This window comes from Gambusia affinis, linkage group LG18 (genome assembly GCF_019740435.1).
Source record: "Gambusia affinis linkage group LG18, SWU_Gaff_1.0, whole genome shotgun sequence".
Lineage (NCBI taxonomy): Eukaryota > Metazoa > Chordata > Actinopteri > Cyprinodontiformes > Poeciliidae > Gambusia > Gambusia affinis.
The window spans coordinates 19480420-19507176 of record NC_057885.1 but is presented as its reverse complement, the minus strand read 5'-3'; the positions used below and the strand labels follow the sequence as shown (position 1 = coordinate 19507176).

The 26757-nt window shown below is 41.5% G+C and overlaps 1 protein-coding gene across 1 annotated transcript in view; it reads left to right on the top strand.

The window, feature by feature from the left end:
- The first annotated feature begins 8261 nt into the window (after positions 1 to 8261).
- efnb3b (ephrin-B3b) overlaps positions 8262 to 26757 on the top strand; it is a 109792-nt gene continuing 91296 nt past the window's right edge. The window contains exon 1 of the mRNA XM_044097445.1: positions 8262 to 9767. Within this exon, the coding sequence (XP_043953380.1) occupies positions 9619 to 9767 (149 nt within the window). The 5' untranslated portion in view covers positions 8262 to 9618. The remainder of the gene's footprint in view (positions 9768 to 26757) is intronic.

The window sequence follows — 26757 nt, the reverse complement described above, 5'->3', positions numbered from 1 at the left end:
AAGGATCTTTAGGATCCTCAAAAGTGGCTTCTAAAGCTGAATTTGGGGATGGATATGGGAAACTTTTCCTTGGTTTTGTAAAATTTTGCTGAATTTTACTTGTAAATTTGCTATTAGTAAAATACAAGACTGGCTTTTCATAAAACTTGAGAACATTTTCCATGGTGGCTATAGATTGCCAAAATTAAACCGACTGAGAAGTATGTACTCAGTCACTACAGTGATTATCTGTGAACATTGTTGCTACATGTCAGTAAAGGCTTAATGTAGTTTTCAACTGCTATTTTTCTAGCTTCCTGTAGCAGATATCTGTGCAACAGTCCAAAATCAAACTTGTACATAAACATAAATGACAAGAAGGAAGTTCACTGATTTTATTTTATTCTTTTTAATAACAAAAAAGCAATAAAAAGACCGCAAAATATCACATGGCTTTTGAATCAATAACAATGAATTGCTTGTTTTAAAACAAAACAAGTGTAGAGCTATTAATTAATAACAGTTAAGATTCAGTTCTAGCTGTTAAAATAACAGCTAGAACATTATTTCTATGCCAGTCCTCTATGTCAATGCTCTGACCACACATTTTGGTGGCATCTCTGCTAAATTTTTTATAGTTTTTTTTTATTAGCTCAATAGCAATGTGTATATAGTTTTATGTTTACAAGTCTGTCACTGTTATTAGTTATTAGTAGGTTACACCCTGAAAAAAATTGTCTGTTTATTCTGCTCTTAAGTAACAGTGTAGAGACTTTTTTTTTATCCAGATAGCATCATATGACAGGTGAATTAATAATGAAGATTTGTCATCTTTTCCAAACTTGATTAAGACTCCAATGTTGCTAAAACAAATAATAACCAAGTAGACTTGTTCTTTTGCCATGACTCATAGCTGTGAAAAAGGGAGTGCGACTCCGAGCATTCGTCCAACAAGTCAAAACAGGCATCCACCTCCACATAACTCCAGCTCTGGGAGTGAAAGTTAACTATGTGCAGAACGGATATGACTTAATTTTACCTCACTGAAAGGGAGCCCTAGAGGCAAACTTTCACTTATCTCTGAAGGTGGCCTGCACTTCCCGTCATATTTTTATAGAGTATCATGAAATGACCAAACCAGACCAAACTTATAATGAATCCAGACAGGAAATAAAAGTCGTTTAAAGTTAGAAAACTCATCTGCAGCTGTATCAAAGTGATCAAATAAACCCCTACAAATCATCTTAATCAGATGTTAATTGTGCAAATGCATACAAAGTTGATGTTTTGCATGAAAGACATTAAAACTATGACAAGGAGCGGTGTGCCGGGATGAAGGGACCGTGTGGCTCACCAATGTTTTTGGAAGAGTAATATAAAATCTCAGGAAACTACTGTGTCATGCTTGAGCAACGTTACCTCACACTAAAACAAACACAGTCGAATCCCAGAAAATACAACCTGAGATGCAATAACCTTAAAACAGCTCATATGTCTCAGATAAAACAGACCGACCTGGCCTCAGATTGTATCACTTACTTTGTATGGATCTTTGCGGCTAAAGGTTTGTTATATGGAGCATGAAATGGGAGAAGTTGGTCTTTATGCAAGCTATGGAATACCATGAACAAGTAAATCTGCCACTAACATTATTGTAGACACGCTGAAATTTCCTGATGAGAATAACAAAACAAAAGTATACCATTCAATACTTTAAATACCTAACTAATCTTTTCAAAACGTAACATTGCTGTTGCATCTGTGCAACCACCTTTAACAGATAAATGTGAAAGAGAAGATGGAGTGCCTTTAGATGAGATTCAGATGATTTTAGGTTTGTAGGTTTGATTTCTACCTAGGGGTTGGATTTCCTAGTTGGAATTACAACAGAAACGCCCCCTGCCCTGGAAATCAACGTTCAAGATGGCCGCCGCACATGTAAAAGGGAATAAAAGGTGCAGGAATAAACAGTCTCATGGCACTTCCAAGAGTTTCTATATAAAATAGAGAAATATGCTATTATTTATTTGATATTAGTGCTGATAGTTGTCCCACTGGTTTTCCAACGTGTCACTATTTCAGGTATGACAACATTCCAATTTCAAGACAAATTGAACACAGAAGTACATCATACCATATTTATGCTTAATATACAGTGGACCCCTGGTATTTGTGGTAGGCCTTCTAACAACTCTAATGCCTATTTTAATAGTTAAAACACCAAATGTGTCTTAATATGCATTAATATGCAGCACAGAGAAGTGTTGATCAAGAGCGTTTAACAGATTACAGGGAAGTCCAGCTGCTTGGTAGCAAGATGCAGAGGAATTAATGATGATTCAGAACAGCGGTGTCCAAACCTTTCACCACATGGGCCAAGATGAAAGTAATTTAGGGCCACAAAATGTAGATTTTTTTAAAACATTTTAATTGAAAATGCAGCATTTTAATTTTTATTTGCAAAATGTTTCCCTTTCAATAATGAGCATAATAAACCCAATATTCTAAAAAAAAAAAAATAAAATTTTATAATTAAGTTTGATTTTTGTAGAAAGAGGAGCTGCAAATCCTTGCACATCGGAAACATAAATCTGCAAAAAGCCCTGAATACAGATTGTTTTTAACTGTCTTTGCATGTATAATGAAAGCAAGAAAAACAGGATAATGGTCGCTTGTTCTTCAAAAATCATCTTGTTTTATTTAGCCACATTTAGGAAGTAGGTGAACCAAAATTTTGTTTCTGAAGTTGAATTCTGGTGAAAAAGATGGTTAGTGAAAAAGGTAAGAAATGAGCACTTTGCATTGTACCTTCCACTTTTACAAGATTTCAGCTCGTCTGTCTCTAGATTTTAAAATACACTGAAATTGTATTTGTAAGATTATTTTCTTTTATAAGCTTTTTAAAGCTCCAACTTTGATCTGGAAAACCAAGTTTGTGCAATTTTTGTTATTGTTATTGACAAGGACCGCACAAAATCACTTCGAGAGCCACAAGCGGCCCCCGGACCTTACTTTGGACACCTCTGGTCTCAGGCTTTTTCACTCTATTATCTGTGCTTTTTTCTCAACAGACATCCAACACCTTTTTGATAGAACAAGCCATTCTCAAATGAGAAAAGCAGCTTCTGGATTATGTCCACTTCACAGAAGGTTGCAGCTAAATTCCCTGGAGATGACAGGTTTGTTGTTGCATTGTAGTAGCCTCTATCAACTTTTAGCAAAGTGCACAAATTCCCAAAACAAACCCCATTTTTATGCTGTCAGAGCCTTTCAGCTTTACGTTGTGACTGCAGCCCGTGTGGTTAGAACTGATCAGGCATCAGAGAGATGTGAAATTTGTTATCACCTGGCTGCAGCACAGACTTCAGGCCCTGCGATAACATGCATGCATGTTCAGGGGCGGTCTCAGGTGTCCAATGAGATCGGGCGCTTTTATTCCTGGCCAGCCATCCAGGAGCTCCAGCCTGTCGCTGAGGGATGTCAGGCTGAGATTTAAGAGCTGTCACTTCCCATCAGCCTTCACTCACACCCAGAGCAGAGAGACTTTATCTGGCCATTCTGTCTGTCCAGCATCCCTGCAACGCTTAGTTTAGTCTTTAATGTTGTGAGTCACTAAACAAGTATTGTACATCGAGAGAAGTTAACCCTCTAAAGCCTGATCCATTCAACAATCAGAAATTCTATACTTTTAAATTTAAGGCTGTTTATTGCATGTTTTTGACAGAAAATTGATCTGAAGATGAATGTTGTTATATCTTTGCATTGGTAAATCGTACAGTCATTACAAACATCAGTGGCGCCTGATGTAGATCCTTCAGAACTGAAGTCATTCATATTGTTAGATTGTTCCTGATTGGAAACACAGAAATCTAATTTTCCTCCACATATTTGTCTCTCACTGGATATATTCTCTTTTTTTGGACTATTTTCTATGAACAGGAGAAAAATTTCTGCATGAAATCCCAGCAGATCAACAGTTAGACATGTGATTAGCTGTTTCGCTTTTTGTGTGAATAAGCAATTAAATATGTGCACCTGATAATACCAAGTATGAATGAACATATACCGATTACAGACTTGAACTATTCATCAAAATCTGTTTGACAGACACAGCTCTATGAATCTGAAAATGATCAGAAAGTTCATTTGTTTCAGCAATTTAAATTAAAAAGTGACATATTGCAAGCATTTGTTTAGTGAATTTTGATAATTGTGGCTTACAACCAATGAAATCCCATCTGTTGCTATTACATTTTTTTCTTTCTTCCACTCAATTTTTCTTTAGTTTGCTTGGAAAAAGCCCTCAATTTAAACCCAGCCTCTTTGGCAATGAATTATTTTGTCTTGTCCAGTCATTCACCGATTACAGTAAATGACCAGACAGATATTCCTACTTGATTTTGAGAAACAATTAAACTTTGATCTTACTCTCAATTATTGAGATAAATGAACTGAAACAGCAGCTTTTTTGAAGAAAGCACCTTTCAAAAACAGGTAGTGGTCTCAGAAAATATGAATATCTAAAATGACACATTAAGTATGCAAACAAACAAAAATGTGTGAGCAAGGTTAAAAAAAAAAAAAAAAAAAGAAAGTTTACTGACAGAATCTGTGATCCACTCAGCGTGTTTCGTCTGTGTGATCTGCACATCACATGTTGCACAGACCCCCTCCCCGGCCTTATTTAATCCCCCCGCTGCCCCTGCTGCTCTGTGTCACAGGAAAGCACCAGGAGGTGTGTGTGTTCAGGCAGCAGAGGGGTGTTTTAATGCTGCAGTTACAGTGTGTGTGCATGTGTGTGTGTTTGAGAGCGAGGGAAAAGGAGGAAGCTCACAAGGATCGACAGATGCTGAAGGATAAAGACTTGCAGCTGAGATCTATCAGCTGCGAGGGGAGCGGGGGCTGTCATGCCTTGACAACGACCCACATCCGCACGCAGAAACCTGCACCAACCACCCTCGGTGTGAATTTCATTCCCACCAGGGTGCATTCTTTCCTGTCTCTGGGCTTTGTGTCGGTCTGGATGTGTTTGTGTGCACGCCTTTAACCTTAATTCTTACAATGCCTGCTTCATATCAGCCATGCACTTACTGTAATTGGTTTTAAGCTACACATGCTGGTCGTGTAAACGGGTTTATGTGTGTGTGGTGAAGCCTGGCAGCTGGAGCAGACTGCAGCCAGAGTCACCAGGGACGGGGGAGAGAAAGAGAGCAGGGATGCGGTTATGAAAAAGAGTTGAAGGTCAGTGCAGTGAATGAGGTCGGCCTGAATAAATGAGCACTAATAAACCGGCCAGCATACCAGCAGTGTGTGAGCAACATCTTCCTCTCACATGTCAACCTGTTCAGGTACAACCAGCAAGGAGGCAAGACGCACGGGGTCAGCCGGTTTTCCCACACAGTCAGATTCCCAGACTGAGCGGGAGGTTTGTTTTTCATGCCAGCTCCACCTCTGAACTGCTGTTGTTGTCTCTAAACCGGTCTATCTTCCTCTGCTACATTTAGCTCTGTCAGCAGCCCTGCCAAGGTTTTCCAGAGGGCAGCTGAACACAAACAGCAACACGTCTGCTCTATTTTCTCTCCCCGCGTTTCTCTGCTTTCTGAAACTTCCTCGCCGTGTTTGCTTCTTGTTTCTCTAAGCAATCTATTACATTCTGTTCTATTGTCTGCAGTAATCCTCCAGCCTGCAGACTCTGCTTGGTGATCACTCATTTGCAGCTATACTCTTGAGCACGACAGCTCCAGTTGTTTCTTTCTTTTATTCACAACTCTCCAGTAATTCTGTACTTTCGTCTCCCGGGCTGTGCAGGAGCAGCAGGAGGTGTTGATGGTGAGACGAGCGCTTCCCTCTATTCAGCTAATGTAAACGGGAATCATTTTAAGTGACAAATATGAAGAGGCTTTTCCTCTGCTTGTTTCCCCTCGCTCTGTGGGTAGCTGGAGTTGTGTTGTGCTGAGCTGTAACTCAGGGATCCCGTGGATCACCTGACAAATGGAGAACCTGCAGGAGTGGGTATCAGCCTTCTAAGAATCAAATTCAAGAACTTTTCAATCACTTTTTATAATGTCATTGCAACTAAATGTTATAAGAAATTATAGATTGTTAAAATTTAATTATACAGTCAAGATTTCATTGCATGAAATCGGCTGTTTTGCTTTCAAGTGGTGGTTGGCAAAGGTCAGCTCCCACTTGCTAAATCTTAGATGATCCCCCAAATTGTTACGTTTCCTGATGTTGTCATGGTAATGAAGTTGTGTGAATGATGTGTCAGTCTAGCTTTTCTGTCACATAAAATCAGATTAATGTGCACTGAAGATAGTGATTGTAGCATCACAAAATGTGAAAAAGTTTAATGTCAAGTGATTTTCATTTGTGGGAGCACAAAATCCTGGTTTCTAACTCTAATAAATTTCTTGATGTTTTGTCTTGGAGATTAAGTAATAGAGAATATCTATCAATTTTTCTTTGATCAATCTGGTAAAGCCTTATGTTTTGCAGCGAGCAGTGTTAAGCAAAGGGAAGGTCAGATTGCATTAGTTTATGGATATGATTTTTGTTTTAGGGTGTGAGGCGTCGAAGTATCAAATCCCGGACCAACCCCCAAAAATGTTACATACCTTGATATCCTGGCGATAAAGAGGCATAAAGGCAGGAAATATGTGATTTTTTTGTAAAAGTGTTAAATCAAAGAAAAATCTGGGATTATAATATTAGATGCTTTTAAGCTAGGTGAATGTCCCAAATCCCAGATAAGCCCCCAAATAGTTAAATTTCTTCCTTTAAAAACTGGTTGGTTCCAAAACCAGGATGAGTTCCCAAATTGTTACAATCGCAAACTGGAGATGAAGATGTGTGCAGGAAAAAATAGTGTGAAAATAAACTGTTTAAAATGCAGTCCAAAAATCAGTGTACAATTAATCTGATCAGCCAAAACCATTGTGAAACAGAAACCAAAATCATACCCTAAAAAGAGTGAGAACATAGTCTGTTAATCAAAAAATAAGAAAAAAAGTTGAAAGCCACGTGTTGTTTTCCTCACATTTTACAATTATGCTCTACTTTATGTTGCTTTGTTGCTTAAAATCCCAATAAATTACACTGAGTTGTGTGCCTTTGCTGTGACAAACTGGTAAAAATAAAACCAAATGAGGCATGGATAGTTTTATTTCAAGGATTTGGCACATAAAATCATGGGATTTGCTTCAAAGTAGTGGTTGGTAAAGTCTTCGGGTACGAGATGTTCTGGGTTCAAATCCCAGACAAGCCCTCAAATTACTACATTCTCTGATGCTGCATGGAGGGTTCAGTGGTGCATGAATTTAGGATAAATATTTTTTAAAAATTAAGATATGATCATATAAAATTAGGTATTTTTATTAAAAAGTTTTTACTGATTAGCTCAGCTAACAAACATAATAGGTAAAGATTTAACAAGCAGTAATGTTCCTACCATTACCCAGAGCCACACAACGCTACTACTACTCTATTACTAGTGAAATCGTGAAAATAAATAAGAAATTAAGGGCAAATTATCAGCCCTCATATAAGAGTGATTTTATGCCAGAAATCTAAAATAAAGCAAGTCAGTGAACTGCAGCTTCCAAATATTTCACATTTTATTCCACAAATTTAAACAAAAATGCTGAAATCGTTCAGATGTGTGAAGCGAGCATCAAATGAAACATCTCTGTTCATGGACACTAACAACCACATGGGGGCAGTGCAGCCACAGCTTTGAGAGTCCTCCCGTGTCTCCTGTGTGTTAGTGTGTGAAATTGTATTAGCGGTGAGACAGGGGGGCTCAGAGTAAACAGGGGTGTGTGTGCGTGTGCGTGTGTGTGTGTGAGTGTGTGTGGTCCTCGGCAGATCCTGTCACCCAGCTCATCACCTTGCTGCTGCTGCTGCTGCAGGATGGAGCGGCTCCTCCGCATCCTGAAACATGCAGGTTCTCTCTGTTTATACCGGGCTACACCTAGATTTTTCCATCATGATGCAATTTTTTTTCTCTTGAAATTAATTGAAACCCAATAAAAAATACTCTCCAGTAACTGGTCCACTTGGGATCCTGTTCTCTGAAACTCATTTAGAGCTCATATAGGATGTCAAGCTGGCATGGTGTCCTTCTGAAACTGAGTCTGGGTTCATCTTTCCCAGTGGAAACCCTCCATGTGATGCCCTGCAAGTGCACTGAGGGCGCTCTTACTCTTCAGTCAGGTTGCTCAGCAGATTGGTGAGCCTCTAAAAGCGATGTGTGTGTCTGCGTGTGCGTGTGCGTACTACAGGGGGGAGTTCTTTAGTGTCTGAAAGAAGGCAGAATACAGCGCCTGGGAGTCCAGAGGTCCGAGACTGCTCCCCCCCCCCTCTCCTCAAACTAAAAAGGAGGAGGAGAATAGGAGGTCCGCTCTCCTCCCCTCTCCACGGAGAGCCTGGAAGAATTGCGCTCCGTCCGTGCGCCCTGCCTTGCCAGTCGGAGGATGGGGATTTTTTTCCATTCATCCACGTCCCCTTTTCCCCTCCTCATCCTCCGCCTCCTCTCAAACAAGCCAGTCGCTCTGTCAGTGCGCTGCGAGCATTAGGGCGAGTCAAACCGGTGGGATTTTGAGGCGCACAGACGGATGAGATAACTGCACGGAGCGCGCTCTTCGGGCCGTTTCGTTTCTGCGCTCCGTCGGAAAGACGTCCGTTTCCAGGCGGGACCGATGCCCACTGAGTCGCATCTTTATTTTCTTCACCACTTCACAAGTTTCACGCCGGCCTGTGTGTGGCATCATTAGGAGGGACTCGCTTTTCTAGCTCTTTGGCTTGTTCGTGTCAGTTTTTCGTCCTCTGAATTTGCTCTCGGATTAATTTTCGAGCTGGATCTTGGTTTTCTTTGTTTTTTGTTCTCTAGAAACGAACATATTTTGTGGATTTACTGCCTCTGCATTTTCTGGCAAAAAAGAGAGAAAGGATTGTACTTGACTCCCAGAGCATCAACACGTCTTTTTTGTATGAGGATGGAGCTGTGGATACAAGTGGCATCTTTCTCATTTTAAACACAATCCCAGCTGTTTTTTTTTTTACTCTTTTGTCTTCGTCTCCTAAACAAAGTGACCATATTTAAATTCAGCTGAGCCAGATATGCTCGGACGTGAGAGAACAAGGTAATGGGAGAGAAATCAGACAGAGAGAGCCAAAGAGAACAAGGGAACGTTGTTCAGCGAGGAAAACAGACAATTAGGGCGCACAGAAAAGGCTTCAGAATCTGCTTTCTGGAGGCGATAATCTATTAAAATATCCAATTCAGAGGAGCCCTGCTTGAGCCCTAGTGTTTTTTTTAAAGAAACTGTTTCTGGTGAGAAATTAATGGGGAAGTCATGGGAATGGTTCTGAAATAGTGCGCAGAAGAACCTGTCGATTTGGAGATCAGGACGCACGGATTGAACAAGTTTCTCCTCCAGCATTCAGCATTTCGGATCCATGTGGTTTTGCGTGGCTGGCTTTTTAATCCCACTTTAACTCTTTATGCCTTTAATCCTGATCGGTTCATCCATTGTTTTAAAGCGTCTAGCTGCAAAAAAGGAAGACAAATAATAATAATAATAATAATAAAAAGCAGCTCTGCGAGCCCCTCCGGCGATTATTGTTGCTTTCTTTTCGATGGGGCCGCACATGCTGGGTGTCAGGGTTGAGATGGCGTGTCGAAGGAGCGGGAATGGATTGTGGGTCCTGCTGGTATTCCTACTGGATTTACTGGGAACCACCGCCAGCAACATGGAGCCCATCTACTGGAATTCCATGAACGAAAGGTAAGACTGCCGCAGCCGGTCTGAGCTCAAAGTTTTAATTATAAAAAAGTTAATTCCTTCAAAAAGCATGCTTGAATTTATGGAACTCTGGCTGCGAGGCGGATTTAACAAACTCCCGAGGAGCTTAGTAATGCAACATGACATGCACGATAAAGTTAGAGAGCAGGCCTTCCTCAAGCACAGACCCGTGTTAACCTGAACAGTCATCTCGTTATCAAATAAACCTTTAAAAGCGGTTCGTATTTTGTTATAAGCTTCAAACACCAGTCCGCTCTTCGCAGCCATCACTGGGAATCTGATGCAGGTTCTTTCTCCTGGAAAACAGAGGCGGCTCTAGGAAGTTGTCAACGGGGTGGACACTGACAGTCGTTGGGTGGCACAACAAAACAATTTAATTTCAAACAGAAAATGATCAGATATTCATAAACTATTTATTTCTTCCACTCTTCTAACTTTTAAAAGGGTAAAGCAAAAGGAAAAAAAAATAGATCAAACTCCCATTAAAGTAAGTAGGTATTTGGATGTTTTTCTTTTTTTCTTTTTGCAGACTATTTAATACTTAACACATTTTTACCATTATGCTCCTTATGATGTGTTCTCTGTAATCTGAAGGCATATTTTCCAAATTCTCGGATGAAAACATGCTAATAACTATCCTTCAAGTTGTAATTCTGACTGGAAATATTGATCCCCTCCGAGTTCAATACTCAGTATGACTGTCATGAACATGACGTGTAGCGAAAGTTGCAGGTGTAAGTAGTTTTTGAGCACTTTGAATGGTTTATATATAACCAGTGTCACACACAGGACCATGCAAGTTCTATTACACTTACAAAGTGTTTGAGTCTGTCAGACGGAGAGAAATATTATTATTGGATTGCACTGCTACTAGTAAATCACACTGGTGTAATTATTTACAGCTAAAATCCAATTAAACTGGGTGTAACTTCCAAGACAAGTACATGATTATAGAGAGAAACGAGAACAATTTGAGATTAGCTTGTTAATTAGACAAGCTATCTGCTCTGACGGCTAGCCTGCAGTCTGCTGCTTTACAGACACTCTGCTTGTAGTAAGTTTAGTAGTTTTGCATTAAGTGTTACCGTAATTTTTACTGGCGTAAACTTTTCTGAGCAGCCAAATTTGTCTGTTTTTGAGCAAGGAAAAGTTTTAGTTTCAATCATCTGACCTGTAGCAACAGGTGGGGGAGGGTTGGATTTAATTTTATTTTTTTTGCTCTATGTGCCTGAAGGAGACTCTGGTCACTCTGACCCTTTCTGGATTTTAAACCTGAAGAATGCCTTAATGACAAAAAATTATATCTTCATGACCTTTATGGCAATTAAAGCAAAAATAAGCAACAACATTCACCACAAAAAGGGGAGAGGAGTGAAAAAATGTATCCCAAAACACATATGCACATAAAAGTGCTTGACATTTGGAGGGTTGGGTTCTCTCCCTCTTAGTTGGTGGCACCAGTGTTGGAAAAATCCCTGGGAACTGCAGCTATAAAGACTCTTGTATAACGCTGTAATTGCTGCTGGTGGCTGACCTTGATTAGAGCTCAGGTTGATCGCCGGTGCGGCTCTAAATCACCATACGTTGCCCACTTGGCCACTCGTGTTTGCATCCCTCATTTGTGTCCCCCCTCCATGTCCTCTGGTGGAGGTGTTAGGCATTATAGACTAAGGAAATGCCATTTTAAACACCTCTCCTCTGTCCAGCCTTAACAGCCGACACCACTCTACCTCGCAGCTCTGCCAATTTGTCTGAGTGGTGGCAGAGCCTGGAAGGAGGTGGAGGAGGAGAGGAGGAGGCTGGGGTGGCGGCTGCTTGTGTGGAGGTGAAATTGGGAATAAATTAGAGTACAGATATTTTCCAGCTTGATGAAAAACTGCCAGCATGGAACGCTGGTCTTGAATAGCTCGTGTTCCTGGTGAATGTGCCTACATTACACACCTCATTGTGGAAAGACAGCGATGGCAACCCCCCAAAACCATCCTCAGCTCACACCCATGCCAGAGGCGCTTTCTGTTTTTTTTTTTTTTTAGTTTCAGGGCGACTAACAGGTTATCACATGCTGTAGGCCACGGCCTGCCCTGAGCTCCACCACCTCCTCTCCTCACTGAGGCGGCCGTGCGTGGGCCCCCGCTGTGGAGTGAGGCACAGAGCCCTTAATGAGGGCTTTTTGTCAGCAGTGGGTGGATTCGCCCAACAGGGGAGTGTAAGAGCTGGACACGGGAGGGTAATTTCCACTGAGGAAGCAAAGAGCTTTGGCTTTTTGAGGCCTTACAGGTGATTCCACGCCATTGTCTCCAAATGGAGTTTAGCGTTGGGTGGATGTCAGGGCTCAGCGGACGGACCCGGCTGGCAATTAGACGCCAGACTCCGCAGTCATTCCTGGAGATTTACTCACTCATATATTCAAAGTATAAAGCCTATTGTATACTATGGGGCTTATTCATGGAGCTTACTATTCATAGTTAATCAGCTTAGTCATTCTGTGAGTTTATTTTCTTGGTGCTTTTACATACTTTCATGTGCTTGTTTCTTCCTTGCTGCCTACTTGACAAGAGCTGTACTTTAGTTTCGGCTAACCCTGGGGCGAAATAGCTTTTTGCTCAGGGCTGAAATATGTTGAGAGCCGCTGCTTGTTTAAATAGTGTGCATCTTCCAGCAATAAGCTCCCGGAGCCCACACACACATCCGTGTTTTTTTTTAGCCCTGAAATGAGGCAAAGAGCAAGCAGGAGCAGTAGCCTGTATCAATCAGGTGGCGGAGCGAGTTCCCTTTTGGGTCACACGTTGCCTTCGCAAAGCAAATGAACTGTCACATTGTTAACCTCCAGACCTTTTCTCAATATGCAGCTTTGATGTGCGGACCATCCACCTGCAGCCTGCCTCCACCTTATCTTCCATCTTTAGTTTTTTTTTTCACCACCTCACACCACCTCCTGTGTTCTCTCCATGCTTCCCCATCTCTATGTTCCTTCTGTCGGTTTCCGTCTGTCTCTGTCCTTTCTTCGCTCTGTCATTCCCTCCCTTCGGGTGCAATGACCAGACGTAGCAAATTGGAAACATGTGTCACATCCAGCTACTAATTACGGCGCTGCAGCAGTCAATGATGCAAACAAAAAATGTGTTGGGGACGAGAGAGGTGACGCAGGAAAGAGAGCCATCTGTGGCTGCAATACCCTCACACTGCAATGTATGATAAATAAATCCTCATGTTAGGAATGAAAACAGCTCCAGGTCACGTTGCCATTTCTTCTCAACCTACTTCCATCTAATACCTTTACACTTAACCACTGCCTATATGTTTATTTCTATTTTTACTTAGATATTTTGATAGGTTTTACAGACAAAAAAAATAGTCAAAAATGAGCCGCAGTAGGAATATTCTGGTGCATTTGTCACATCTTGAAGGAGATATGATGTCATTGCACTCTACTCTTTGAGTAACTCTAGTCCTCAACTGTAGGAGTCACTATTGAAAAATAATGATACTTCTACACAGCAGTAATGAGATCATAAGACATCGAGAGAAAAGCAGATTTTTTTCTAAACCAGGCAACTTATATTGCCTGATTTAGTTTGAAGCAGTTTTTGAATTTTTAGTGAACTTTTGCAAAAACATCTCCTTTGGTGATGCAGTTGCTGTATACAAGACAAAGGAAAATCTAAATCATTATAATGTTATGTATTTATTTGCACCTTTTGGATTTCACCTACTCGTACAAAGGAACCTATACTCGCTTAATATATTATTACCACATTATTGGCAACAGATTATACAGGGGAAATATGAAGTTTTAGCAGCATTTTAGATAAACGTAGCCTATTGTAGAAATACATTCAAAAACTGCTTGACATCTCAGTATTTCAGGTTTACTACCCAACTATATAAAATTGAGATTACCTCACAACCACGCAATGCCTTGCACTAAAACTTAGTTGAAAAGACATAAAAGCAAGAAAATGTTTTGGAAAAGTGGAAAGCAAACGACGTGAAAGCATCTGTTGATTTCTAAAAACTGTCTTTGTTTAGCTTAAATGAAAATCTGCTAGAAATGTCTAAATGCCATCATCTTTTTAAAATAGATGAGACAATGATTGGAAATAGCCATAAAAAAGAAAGATGTTCTTGGACATCCATGATAATGGAGGGAACGGTTGGCCATGCAGTGGATGCCGTGACATCAGCTTTAGCCCACGACATCATCCGACAGGTCGATAGCGTCAGCTGTAAACTTTAGATTAGGGTCATAGAGTGCTGCATCCACCCTTTTATTGACCCCCACTGAAATTACTGCAGCCTGACTGAAAGGGAAAGAGACAGAGGTGTTCAGGGAGAACCATAAACAGAGAAAAGGGAAAACAGAAGAGGGAGCAGAGAGGAGGCAGAGATAGTCCTAACCCTAAGTAAATCAATAGCAGTTAAGTCTCAAGTGCCAATACAGTTTCTGCTGGAGGAAGAGGGAACTGAACCGGAACGATCACCTTGGGAAGACCCCCAGCTCTCCAACACCCGGAGCTCGGACATACATTATCCTTATCTCAGCATCTCCCATTATTGGTCTTACACGGTCGCCCTAATGAAAGATCGAATCTTACATTACAGCTCGGGAGTTTGGGCAGGGTGTAGTGGTGGTGTAATGATGGAGTGGTCGCCGGGGTGGAAGGTGACCCCCCCACAAACCCAGAGCGGCGCACGGAGAATACGAAGAAAATCTAAGAGGATTTTTGCTTTCTCTGATCACGGCATCTGGAGTTCTGACGTTTCTTTGGCCTTTTTGCCAGTTTAATTTCAGCATCTGCTTTCTCTTTCGTTTTTTTTTCTTCTCTCTCTTTCCATACTTTAGTAAACGGCTGTGGATTATTGTAAACGCTTGCTGAGGGTGGGCGTCTCCTCGCTCGGTGCTTGCGGTGGCTTGTAATACAACTATTCCCCTTAAGATCCACATTAAATTTTAATCTCCCCCCCCCATCCACTCACTTGCTTCTTAATAATTCATTAATCAGCAACTAATTGGCGCCGTATAAAAGGCCAGCTTTAACTAGGCTAAGTGTTCTAACTAAAAAGAGAAATATAATGAGATAAAAGGAAGCAGGAAGTATCTCGGTGGTGAGGGCATTTTGGGAGAGAATGCTGCCAGTGGAGGACGTGTTAGCGGGTCAAACAGGATGTCATGTCTGCGGTGCGGCTTTCTAACACCCGAAACTCCACGCCCGTTCTCACCCGCATGGAATCCACCCATCTCTGAATTATGTATTTATCCCCACTGTAGCTAAGCAGGAGTGCCTGCAGCTAATCTCCTTAGGGGATTTAATTAGACATCTACTTGCTGGTTGTTTTTTTTAAATTTTCTTTAAGTGCGAGAGTCGGAGAAAGAAATGGGCTAAAATAATAAGAACCACATTGCACAAGCTGCCTGTTAACCCAGACTCCGACACCCCCTGCCTTTTTCCCCCTCCTTTTGGTGAAAAAGAGGAGTGTGCATGAGTTTACGAGCTGAGAGCAACAGGAGCTGTGAAAAGAAGTTTCAGCTGATGTGGCAGGATAGAAAGGCCAGGGGAAGAAGGAGGAAAAGGAGAGCAGCCAAGTCCAGTCAGAGGCTGAAATCCCTTTTTTCCCCTTGTTTCTTCTTTTCTTTGGGTGTTGCGGGGCAGGCGGGATGGACAGGTATGCGTCTTGTCGGGTGAAAATACATGTGAAAGACATGGATGTGTTCTAGTTTCGTACGCCATGAGGGGGACATTTTGTTGCATTAAAGCTGCAAACTTTAATGTGTTTTATTTGGCTTTTATGTGAGAGACTAATAAAAAGTGGTGGGTGTAAAATTTTGCGTTCTTCTTTGCAAAACAGTTAAAGCTCATTAAAACTGAAGGGAAATGATCTGTGAACATCGCTTTTCAGATCTCACCACTGATTCTTAATTGGATTTAGGTCTGGGCTTCGACTGGGCCACCCAACACACCATATGCTCCTATTTTTAGAATTCAGTTCAGTTGAGTTCATTTATTTATAGTGCCAATTCACAACAAATGCAGTCTTGAGGATCTAAAAAATAATTTTCCAATTGATTCTTGTTGCCAAACAGAAAAGTAAGGTCAGATTATTCTTTTCTTCTCATTTTTCTGACTTTAATCTTCTGAGAAAAGTCAGGAAGTTGCACAAAATTTTAATTTGGGTTGTCAGATTAAGGACTAGAAAAAAAAAGCACTCCACACATATTCTAGATCTTGGACTTCCTAATTATGCATCACTTTGTGTTTGTCTTTCACATAAAAGCCCCATAAAATACACTGATCTCTCCGAGAGGCTCAAACTCCTCTGCAGTCTCTGTTGGACACATGTAGAAAGTGTGTGGTCTTTTTAGTTGCAGGCACAAGTGTGCACTAAATGCACTTGGGAAAGATGCTAAACAAGGTACGGCAGATGTGAACACACACACACGCACACACAGAGGAGAGGTGAAGTTATTGGCACCCGTCACGGATTGTTGTTCCAGGAGGAATTCATTCATTATTTTATCGCTCGATTATAAGTTTATTTGGCCGAGGCGGCGCACATTCATCAACATCATAACAGCTATAAAGCGCTCTTGTAAATATGCTGGGGTTAGCTCAAGAACTAATTTACTCCCCTCCCTCCCTCACCCGCCGTAAGCTTCAGAAATGACTTTGGGATTTTTGTAATTGTTAAAAGTGCTGATGTTTAGGATGAAGCAGATTAAAAGTGCACGGCTGGCTGAGCTCGATCAAAATGTTGAACCCTGTACAGGAAAAAGCAACTTGTTTTCTTCCTCTTTCTCCCCTCCACCTCTGGAAACGTGGCTCAGAAACGCGCATATCTTCACAGGGCGGCGGTGGTAACAGTAATCCAGGCCATAGGTCTGACGGGGTCACATGTGTCCCAGCATCACTGGGCAGATTGCCCTGTGTGTCTGAACTTGGAGCCCCTCGTACACACAGGCCTCTCATTAGCTTGCTTCACAGCACGCTCTGCCTAAGCAGGATCATCCAATCCTCCTGGCAGCGTTCGGACTGGGCCAGGTCAATCCTTGTCTCCTCCGGGGGGCACAAAGAATCCGACTATATGTACAGGACAGGGGGCCAACCAGCTTCCGTCACATTGTTCATTTCCTCCTCCTCTCATAATCGCTTTAACCTCTACCTCCATCCACGTACTCCCTCCTTATTTGAACCTCAGCTCAGTTTGTTCCTTTGCATATCTTCTGGCTCATGTTGCAGCAGTGACTCTGGCATCACTCCAGATAAACAGCATCTCGGCGGAAGGACGTTTATTGTTAATTAGTGCTTCTGGATTCTCATGTGCCGCCAGGTGCGTGTTTGCACCAGAAACACTAACCCTGGTGTTAAGATTTTACAAGCTGCAAGATGTTTCGAGTGCGACACACGCAAATCTTCTTATCTGGTAGTTTACGCTGTTATTAAGTGCTGGAGTCTTGTTTTGATTGCGTAGGAAGATCAGCTCAACCTGCATTCAGCTCATTTCCAGAAGTGTCTAACAACAGACGTGTGAAAGGTCTTGTGTCGCTCCGTTTTATGCTCATGACAGCAAACTCAGCAAAAAACTAATCTGGATCTTTAGGTGCTGGAACAATTTGTTCTGTCTGCTTGAGTTGGATCTATTTTTTTTAAAACCCAGACATCTCATTTTGATGCACAGAAAGTGACAATAAAGTGATTCTAAAGAGCCATTTATTGAAAGCTTGGGATCTACTAGATGATCAAGTGAAGGACGATGCCTCTCTTGGGTTTTATGCCAAGAGAGACATAAAACCTCTAGTTTTTGCTTTTTTGTGCATGGATTCTGCAAGTCTCAGCCCATGGTTTCCACCTGGAGGCTGAAGCAGAAGAGTCCAAGTATCTCAGAGTTTTGGTTGCGGTGAAAAGTCAGGCTCTTGATTGTTAGGTTTGTATCCATTCCAACCTTCATATTTGGTTTTAAGATTTGAAACTTGGCCAAAAGGAAGAGCCTCCTGATACAATAGACTGAAATGATCTGCCTCCTTAAGGTGTCTGGACTCAAGTGTGAGAAGCATTGTCCGAAAAAGAAGCTGGTCTTCCACATCTAGACATCAGATCAGTCTAAAGAGAGGCACCAGTCTCCTATCCCACAACCACTCTGGATGAAGTGGGTACAGAAGACTGACAGATTGTGCGGTTGAAATGTTTTGCACACTACTTTATGCAGTAACCTCCACGCATTCAACACCTACTAGTAAATTATTGAAAAATATGTTGACAACAAGTTGAGGCACTCCTATGGTAATAACATCGTGCACCATTGTAATCTCTGAATTGGCTCATTAAAAGAATACTTTTAAAAGTGGTTGTGCACCTGTTATCCCCTCAGGCAACACAGCTCTTGAATCCTGATTTGCATGGCCTGGCATCCAGTTATGTGTAAATTGTAAAATGCAAAGCAAGACACTAATGTTTTGTGCTCTTATCTAGCAGTTGGTTCATTGTTCCTGCCAGAACTCATCCCTATTGTCGGTCTTTACATCCCGTCACCTTCATCAGCAGCAGAACTCCATCAGTCCCTTCTCTCCGTCTGCCAATGGACGTCAACGCAGAGCGGCGATTGGACACGGGCCCAAAATGGTTCTCCTAGCTGAATGTTAAGGAGGGAGCATGTGTGCGTGTCTACACAAGAGAGACAAATGAGTCGGTTTACTTGTGGACAGCTGTGCCGTGTCACAGTTGAAGTTTTGGCAAACATCTTAGACCAATATGAGCAGAAGGGCAAAAATGGAAGGAGCGGGGGGTTGTCAGGAAAGGATGAGGCAACGATAGAAGATAGCAAGACAGCTGACAGGCACAAGAAAGCAGGACTGACGTGCAAGAGAGGGTTGACTGAGGAGAGAGATTGATGGTTTGGGAGCCCATCCGGGTTTGACAAAGCGACTGACTGAGGGGACACGGTTCAGACAGGGAGAGTGACTGATGATCAGTAGGTCACCATCATGACTAGCTGCTTCCTGCTCAAAAAAAAAAAAAAAAATACGAGCTTACCCCTCATTCCTCATATAATATTTAGCCCCTGTAAGGCCCAGCATGAAATCTAGTAAGCCTTTAAGGACTTTATTGACATTTAGGGCAGAAAGAGCTCTTTGATTAACTTATCAAAGAGCAATTGAGTGGTTAGCCTTTCCCCCCCGATCTATATTTTATTGAATTCATATGATATGATGATACACTGCAAACACATACTGGGCTTTTAGAACAGTCAGGATTCGGCCACTCTAAGTTTGTTTAACTTAGAGAGGCCGAAATGATGGCAGTTGCCTCCTAGCGGAACAATGTGTTGATAGACTTCATTAGCCTAAAGCCAAATCAATCCCTTTCACAGGAAAGCTGCTCTTCCACTCTATAATCAATTTTCGGAGTTCACTTCAGTTCAGGATGAAGGCTTGTAATTTGCATTCCATCCTGTTTTTCTTCAGTTTACAGACAGATGCATTGCAAGGATTACAGAAAGGCCAAAACGAGAAAGCCGTTCCAATGTTCTAGCCCGCCTTGGTTAGATTGTTGTAGAGTCTTAAAGCGCTTTGGTATTCTCTGTTCTGACTCTACGAGTTTACGAGAATATTTTCTCGTTTTTCAGAGCTCGAATGGATCGCAGTCTTACAAAGTCATTCCAGGGATGGAAAAAACACAAATTCAAACAAACACAAGCAGATAGTTGAATTTGGATGTGATGAAGTGGTTACAGGTGGGCCCTGCTTTAAATAACCTGATTTGAATTTATATTTTTGGCATGAGAAGCTGTTATCCTGAGATTTGCAGAAACACAAAGAGCCACAAAAAGTAAGCATACATGAATCACCCTGCCTGCCAGCAGTGTGTTAACAAAGCAGAACAACTTCTCACTGCTTGGCTACAAAACACTACTCAGATTACATGTCTGCATGCGTGTGTGTGTGTGTGTGTGTGTGTGTGTGTGTTCATGGGGTCCTTTGGCTGTATAGTAGCTGTCTGGTCTCTTGTGAGAGACCTATTACTCCCAGGACTCCCAAGCATCTTAGCTTTAACATAATCTTTACCGTTGACTCACAATAGGTCAGAGATGATCCTCATGCTTTGGTGGGAAATGCTGTCTTGGTCTGGTGTTCGCTACGTTAATAACAACCAGTCCTATTGAAACTTGGCTTTCTAATAAAGGAACACATTTATTAGCCCCTATATGCAAAAGCTTAGGTCTCTACCTCAGATCTTTTGCAATATTCTCCATGCCATTCCCTTAGCAGTCTGATTATTTTTCCAGGCTTCACACTTTCTTTTCCTTAGCTGCTTGATTGTGCACATGTATGCACAGTTCTAATTAGGAGTTAAAAGACCGTAGAGTGAGCGTAAAGCATCTGGCTTCGGTATTAGCCCATCGTTGTTATAGTCTTTGGAGAGGCTGACCTTGGCATGCTTTAAGGGGGAAAATTCATGCCTCGTTTACTGGTTTCTGTGTAGGGCCTAATTTAAGTGGTTCTGACATAAAAATGCAAGTTTGTGCTGAAAGTTTAAGATTGAGATTCCACCCTTCGTTTTAAGGACTTTTAGCCACCATTGAGAGTTGTTTATATCTCTTAAGCTTGAAGAAATTCTACACTGAGTTTTGGGTCAGCTTCACCATGCCACATGTTTATCTGAAAATAACTAAAGGCATTTTTCAAAGTTATATTTTATATTAATATTTTAAAATGTTAGGAACAATGGTGATCCTCATTGTGGTTGTGCAAGATAATGCCAGTCATTGCCCTCTCTGAGTCCAAAAGATACTTTAGAAATGTGACTCTTTTAGTCAATATCCTGATTTTAAATTAAGCTTTGCTCACAGTTATGGTTTCAATGCATTGACATTGATGGTTTTATGTCTGACTGCTCCAAGTATCTTATAACTTTAGATTAGCATCAGATGTAGAAACTTGACCAAATGAAACTTGGCTAACCCTGGCCCAGATTCCAAACAACAAAGATAGCAAACAGCAAGAAAGGTTTAGTTTGCTACTATTTGGGATTTTCTATGATTAATGCAGGATTGCTCCAGACTATAATCATTTCCAAATGTAATAATTTACTGATAACATCAGTATGAATTTGCAAATGTTGCTGGTTTAAACATATCAATGCACTGGCTTTCAAATATTGGCTTGTTTAATTTCAGTAATTTAATGGTAAATTACTGAATCAAAGATAAGAAATTACAAACAAATGCTATAGCTAAACAAGGTTAGCTGAAAAGTTAGTTTAGTCGCAGTTGAAATACAAGATACTGAAATCAGTACCTTCAACTCGAGCATTTTACAACACGTAAACATTTGAATGAGGGTTTTTTTATTATAAAAGTGCTGTCTTGGATTCCAGAAAGAAGCAAAACAGTATCTAGTATCTGCTAAAATAGATCACATAAAGTGATATAAGCCAAATCAAGACTGGTTAAATGAGATTTAAGGTATTTTTCTTTTTTTAGTCGTGGTTTGTTGGTCTGGCTAAAGGCTAAGTAAAGCAGTCAAGTGAGAAGCAGAGAAAATTGATCAACTTCTTTTCTGGTTAAATAAGATATCAACTGAATCCCTTTGTATATTGGATTGTTTATTCAGCTTTTGGGTTTGTGCGTTGGAAAAAAAAAGGAAACATTCCTTTGTTTTCCTTAAAGTTAAACAGTCCTGAGAGCCTTGTTGTTTTCTTAGACTGAGAAAGTTATGTTCAGTCGTGGGCTCCAGACTCGCTATGGATAATCTCAAGAATGCGCAGTTGTCACACTAAAACAACTAAAACAAAATGGTTGTCAAGCTAAAACAACTTCCCACTGCCTGAACAGCAGACATTTTCCAGCTATATATGAGAGTCTCCAGCTGAAAGAATGATTTAAGAACCCTACTAAAGTAAACTACCCAAATACCTCCAAATGGCAGCGTTTTCCAGTGTAAGGCCTCCACTTTTGTGCTTTGTTGTTGGGAACAAGTAACTCTAATATGAACCATCTTGTACTAAGAGCCACGGTGAAATGGATTGCTGTTGATGTTTCCACGTCCCATCATCTGATACCCCGGCTCTGGGTAGAACATGCAATTCTTGAAATGACAGAGCAGCTTTCAAGCGGTTCTGGTCTCCTCCACTCTGTCTCTCTTTCGCCTTTTGTCCTCAAGTCTCCCAGCGAATGTTAACACACACCAGCATTCATATATGAGCTGACTTACACTCACAGGCAATGCGTGCACACAGTGGAGGGCCCTGAATATTCACACACACATTCTCATGCATGCACAGATGAAAAATGTTATTGCTTCCAGTGCTGGAGAAAGTCCAAGTGGAGGGTTTGAATTTCCTCTGAGATACACTCCTCCTCCTTCTCCTTCTCCTTCTCTCTCTTTTCATCAGCAGCATACCCCTCAATCCCTTCTTCCTCTCCTCCATCTCCGCTCTCTCCCTCTCTCTCTGTTGCTCCCCATGAACAAAGGAGTTCCCTTCCTCGAGCTTCCACTGAAAGCCCTCACACACACTCGACTCTCTGGCTTCACACTCTCCCACACGCACTCTTATTCCTCTCGTCGTCTGCAAAACCCAGTCCACTTCTCTGCGCTAATCTCCCTTTCAATTCCTTTGTCTTTTCGTTTGCCGCTCTCTCTCTCTCTCTTTCTCTCTCTCTCTCTCTCTTGTTGCCTGACTCACTCACCAGTGCAAGTTTCCTTCTCCACATATCCAAGCCATTATCATGTTACAGCTGGTTGGCAGACAGTAACATTTATTCCTTCTCTCTCTCTCTTTTTTTTTTTTTTTTAATAAATTGCTCTCATCTCCTCCTCCTCTTCTGTTTCCTTTTTCTCCACCCAGCAGCTTCTTTTGTTACGCTTCTTCTTTGTGGGTGGTTCTTGATCTGGAGTCTCTGTTTCTCCTCATTTGCTCATCACTGTCCAGCAGTAAATGGGACCTCAGGAGAGAAGGCGGAATGAATGATCGTGATTGCCTATCACTGCGGTGTCAAAGTAATTTGGGAGTGACTGTCGGCGCACACACAAGCGCAGCATTTCCACCCTTTCTTTAGAATATTCTGCAAACCAGGAAGCCTCTTCTCTAACTGACCTCCCTTCCTGAAAGTTTTCCTCCTCTGCATCACTTTTACTCTGTTTTATGATGCAGCTATATTGCAGGTTCCTAACCGCAGGAGGGAGGAGAAAACAGATGGAGCTCACTCTTTTCTTCCTGTTATTCTTTCCCCACCACACAAAGAAAGATAATGCAGAGAAGTGTTGATGTAAAAAAACAAAAAAAGTTTATACTTGGGACTAAAGTTTTGTGTTGAGCATCTGTGGCTGTTAAGAGCAGATTTGTGTGACATCAAAATTTAAACGGTAATAAATATTTACATTTGTTTGGACGTGCTTTTACAAGTGAACTGCAAAAAATAAGCAAATCAGTCGCAGTATCGTGCTGTGGGATTATTTTTCTTAAAGGAACCTTTTGAGCTATTTGTCAAGGCAGAACAAAATATGAACAGCTTGATTAACATTCAGTTTGTCTTTAAGCCCACCATGCGTCTGCTAGAGACTCTTTATGAAGCAGGACTTCACTTTTATTGTATCCGCATATGTCTAAATAAACAGAAAGGTTTTGCAATCCACCATAGATAAATAATGATGTGTAATGTTTCTGACTTGTTCATGTGGATTTTTCACCTAAAGGTGTTGATTTTCAGTTGAATGGTGCAGCATAAATATATTATTGCTGGAAAAAGTATTGTAATTACCTGTGGGCATCATTTATTTACATCACAAAAGCCATCTTATCAGGGCTGTGTACACTGGAGCCACACTTTGTGTTTGCATCCTCATATGTTTGAGATGCTTATCTCCGCTGCTCGGCACCGAAAATAACCCTTCGTCTGTCTCAGGCGCTGCTCTGGTGTGTTTGTGTTTGCTGTGCCCGCTTTGCATGCTTCTGTAAAGCCACTGGTCCCAGTTAGGCCCGGCCCATCTGGAGGCCGAGTGGCTGGGTGGCCGTTGCATGTGTGCGCGCTCTCAGTTTGTGTACACAGCTGAACGCTGCAGCGCGTCCAGTCTCTGAGGTGTGTTCTGGCACATTATCTGATTTGTCGAAGCTTTAATGCAGCTGCTTTATAGCAGCCAAAAAAAAAAAAAAAAAAAAAAAGAAAAGCAATGGCTGCTATCGTCTGTAAGTGCTGCAATTCAGCTGTGTTTTAATGCTATCTCCTTTTAATCAACACTTTAGCTTTCTCTTTATGTTTTAACTTAAATTTAATCTTCTTTTTTGTGTGTGACCCCATTACGACTTTACTTATAGAACAAAAGAATACACTCAAGGACTTGTTTAAGTGCCTGCGCAGCCTTGTGGTGAATAGATGGAGCTTAATGTGCCTGCTTGTGAGCTGCTGTGTGGATGTCAGGCATGCGTCATGCGTGGGCGCGTGCGCTTGTGTACATGCCCTGCGTAGGATTGTGTACACCCCTCCCCTGCTGCTTACCTACCCCCCTCAGCATCGCCGCATTGAAACAACACAATCATGCAGGACAAAGACAGCTTTTTTCTGTTTTTCTTTTTTTAAAGGGAGAGTGGAAACAACAAAAAAACTGCTCTGTTGTACCACTTGACCCTGTTGAGAGGGAGGTGATGAGGTGGTGATGATTGGGTGGTGGTGGTGGGTGGGGGGTGTAAACTGCGGGAGAGATAATCCTTCCAGTCATGGTGGCCCCCCCCCACTGGCCCCGTCCCCATGTGCCCTGGCTCTAACGTGGCGCACTCGGCCATCAATCACTCAACAAAGCTGTCTGTAAGGGGATTATGAACCCTGCGGACGCTCCCTCCTCTTCCTCACCCATCTTTTTTTCCCCCTCCCTCTCCCATTACCACAGCTCATGTCCTGCCCCTGTTTTCTGCCTTTAAACTTGTCCGCCCTCGTCCACTGTCCTCTCTCTCTCTCGAGGAACTGTGTCTGGCGTTGATTTTTCTTCCTCGGTTTATCTCGGGCTTTCCATTCGTCCCCTCTGTGTCCGCGCTTTCTAAAGCCTTACCTGCTCTTTCTTTATCTCTTCCTCCCACCTGGCCATTATTTCTCACCTTGACAAGTGACAGGTGTTTGTTTAGCAGGTGACAGCTGTCACATGGATGTGGCTGTAGAATGTAGGCTTGCAACGCCACTTTCAAGCACAAACAATCAAAATAATTTGCATATTTTCAGATGTAAATCATCATAAATGTGCTTGAACATAACTACACAATAAAAATTGCAGGGATAAATGACTCAATTTAGGTTACTCTGCCCACCCGCTCCTGGTTGAAATCTGTACCAATCCATTTCTGGGTTAACGTGACCCAACAGGGTTTGGTGGAGTCTCCAAATTGTGATAAAGTGACAACGATGGCACAACATATTTCTGCTAAATGATTGCGTTCATTATTTTTATAGTTTGAACAAAGTGTCATTCTGACCTAAAAAGACAGGATCTACAGGGCAAAATCTCACAACAACTCGTTCACCCATTAGGAACTAGCAAGCACCAGCTAGTTCTAGACCCAGCTAGCTAGTATTAGCTGTTATGTACAAGCGTGCAAAGTTGTTCTCTATGCACAAAAACTATGAAAAAACAACTCCTGGCCTATTTCTTAAATCAGAATGTAGGATTTATGCTGTTGGGACAGAAATTAGATAGTTTTAACTAAACACTGGGTACCTGGATCTGAATATCTTCTACAACATTAAATGAGAAATGAATATGATGCTGTATAATAATATAAACATCTCATTATCAACACAGACAGTAAAGATATTTACCAAAATGTGCTTTGTTAATAACTTAAGTTCACACATCTTATCAGTTCATGTTTATTTACCTGAGTCATTTGTTTTCACTTGCTAAGTAGCTAGTGGAAGCTAATGCTAGCTAATCAATGAAATGGAGATACTGGAAGTGTCAGGAGGCTCTATTTTTTAAATGTACTTCAACTTCAGTTGCTTTGATAGATTATTGGGTGTTTTCTTTTTTTTTTACTCCAGTTAGTTTAAAATCAGAATAAAAAAAAATAAAAGGTTTTCCAAATATTACTTTCACAGTAAAGTAAAGTTATTTCAGTTCATTTCTTGAGTAAAATAAATGACCCAGTATGCTGGGTTAAAACATGTAAACCAATTCGAGACAAGTGAGCAAATAAATTCATATTGCCATTTCCTATTTCATTCTTTGGAAGTGATTAATTTTTATCAGACTGATGTCCAGTTCAAGAATGAAAACTGGGCCAGAAGTTTTGCCTCATTGTTTTGGTTTATTCTGACCTGCCTCTGTACCAATAGTGTAAAGAAAGCAACAAATGAGACTCAGGTTAAAGCTATGTAAAATACTCAACATCTACACCGATGCGAAAATATAACCTCAATCATACATCATTCACACTTGCACAAGCTTTTTATCCTTTCCGTGGCCTTTGCACGTTACAGAGCAGACATGTCAACCTGTCGCCTGGCTAAATGTCACCTTTCCTATAAATGTGATGAATAGCTCGCGGTCCTATCTTATCGCGCTGTCTTTAGCCGTACTGTTTAAAAGCCGAGCACTGGCTCCCCGGGCTCCTGCAGGTGGTGACAGAAGCCTCTCCTCCCGCAGTCACCCTCGATTAATTCACAGCTCCTCCACACTGACTATCTCTCCATCGATGTGTCTGTTAAATGTCTGTTTGGTTTAAGCCTCTGTCAGCGCTCGATCGAGCTTTCAGTCTTGGGTCCCTTTAACCGGTAGCCCCACCTTTTAGTCCTGTTTTATCACCTGCTGTCTGTCTGCTTGTGTTCTTTAAAATTGACTTTCTATTCCGGTTGCTCGATCTCCCAGTGCCTCCCGCTTTTCGGTTTTTCCATACCAAATCGGTCCAGTTTGCTGAGGGACTACTAACTGGTTAATCTGCCTCAATCCCGTCGCTTTAATCCAAGAATAGGCGGTATAGGAGAGGCGACGGTTTGT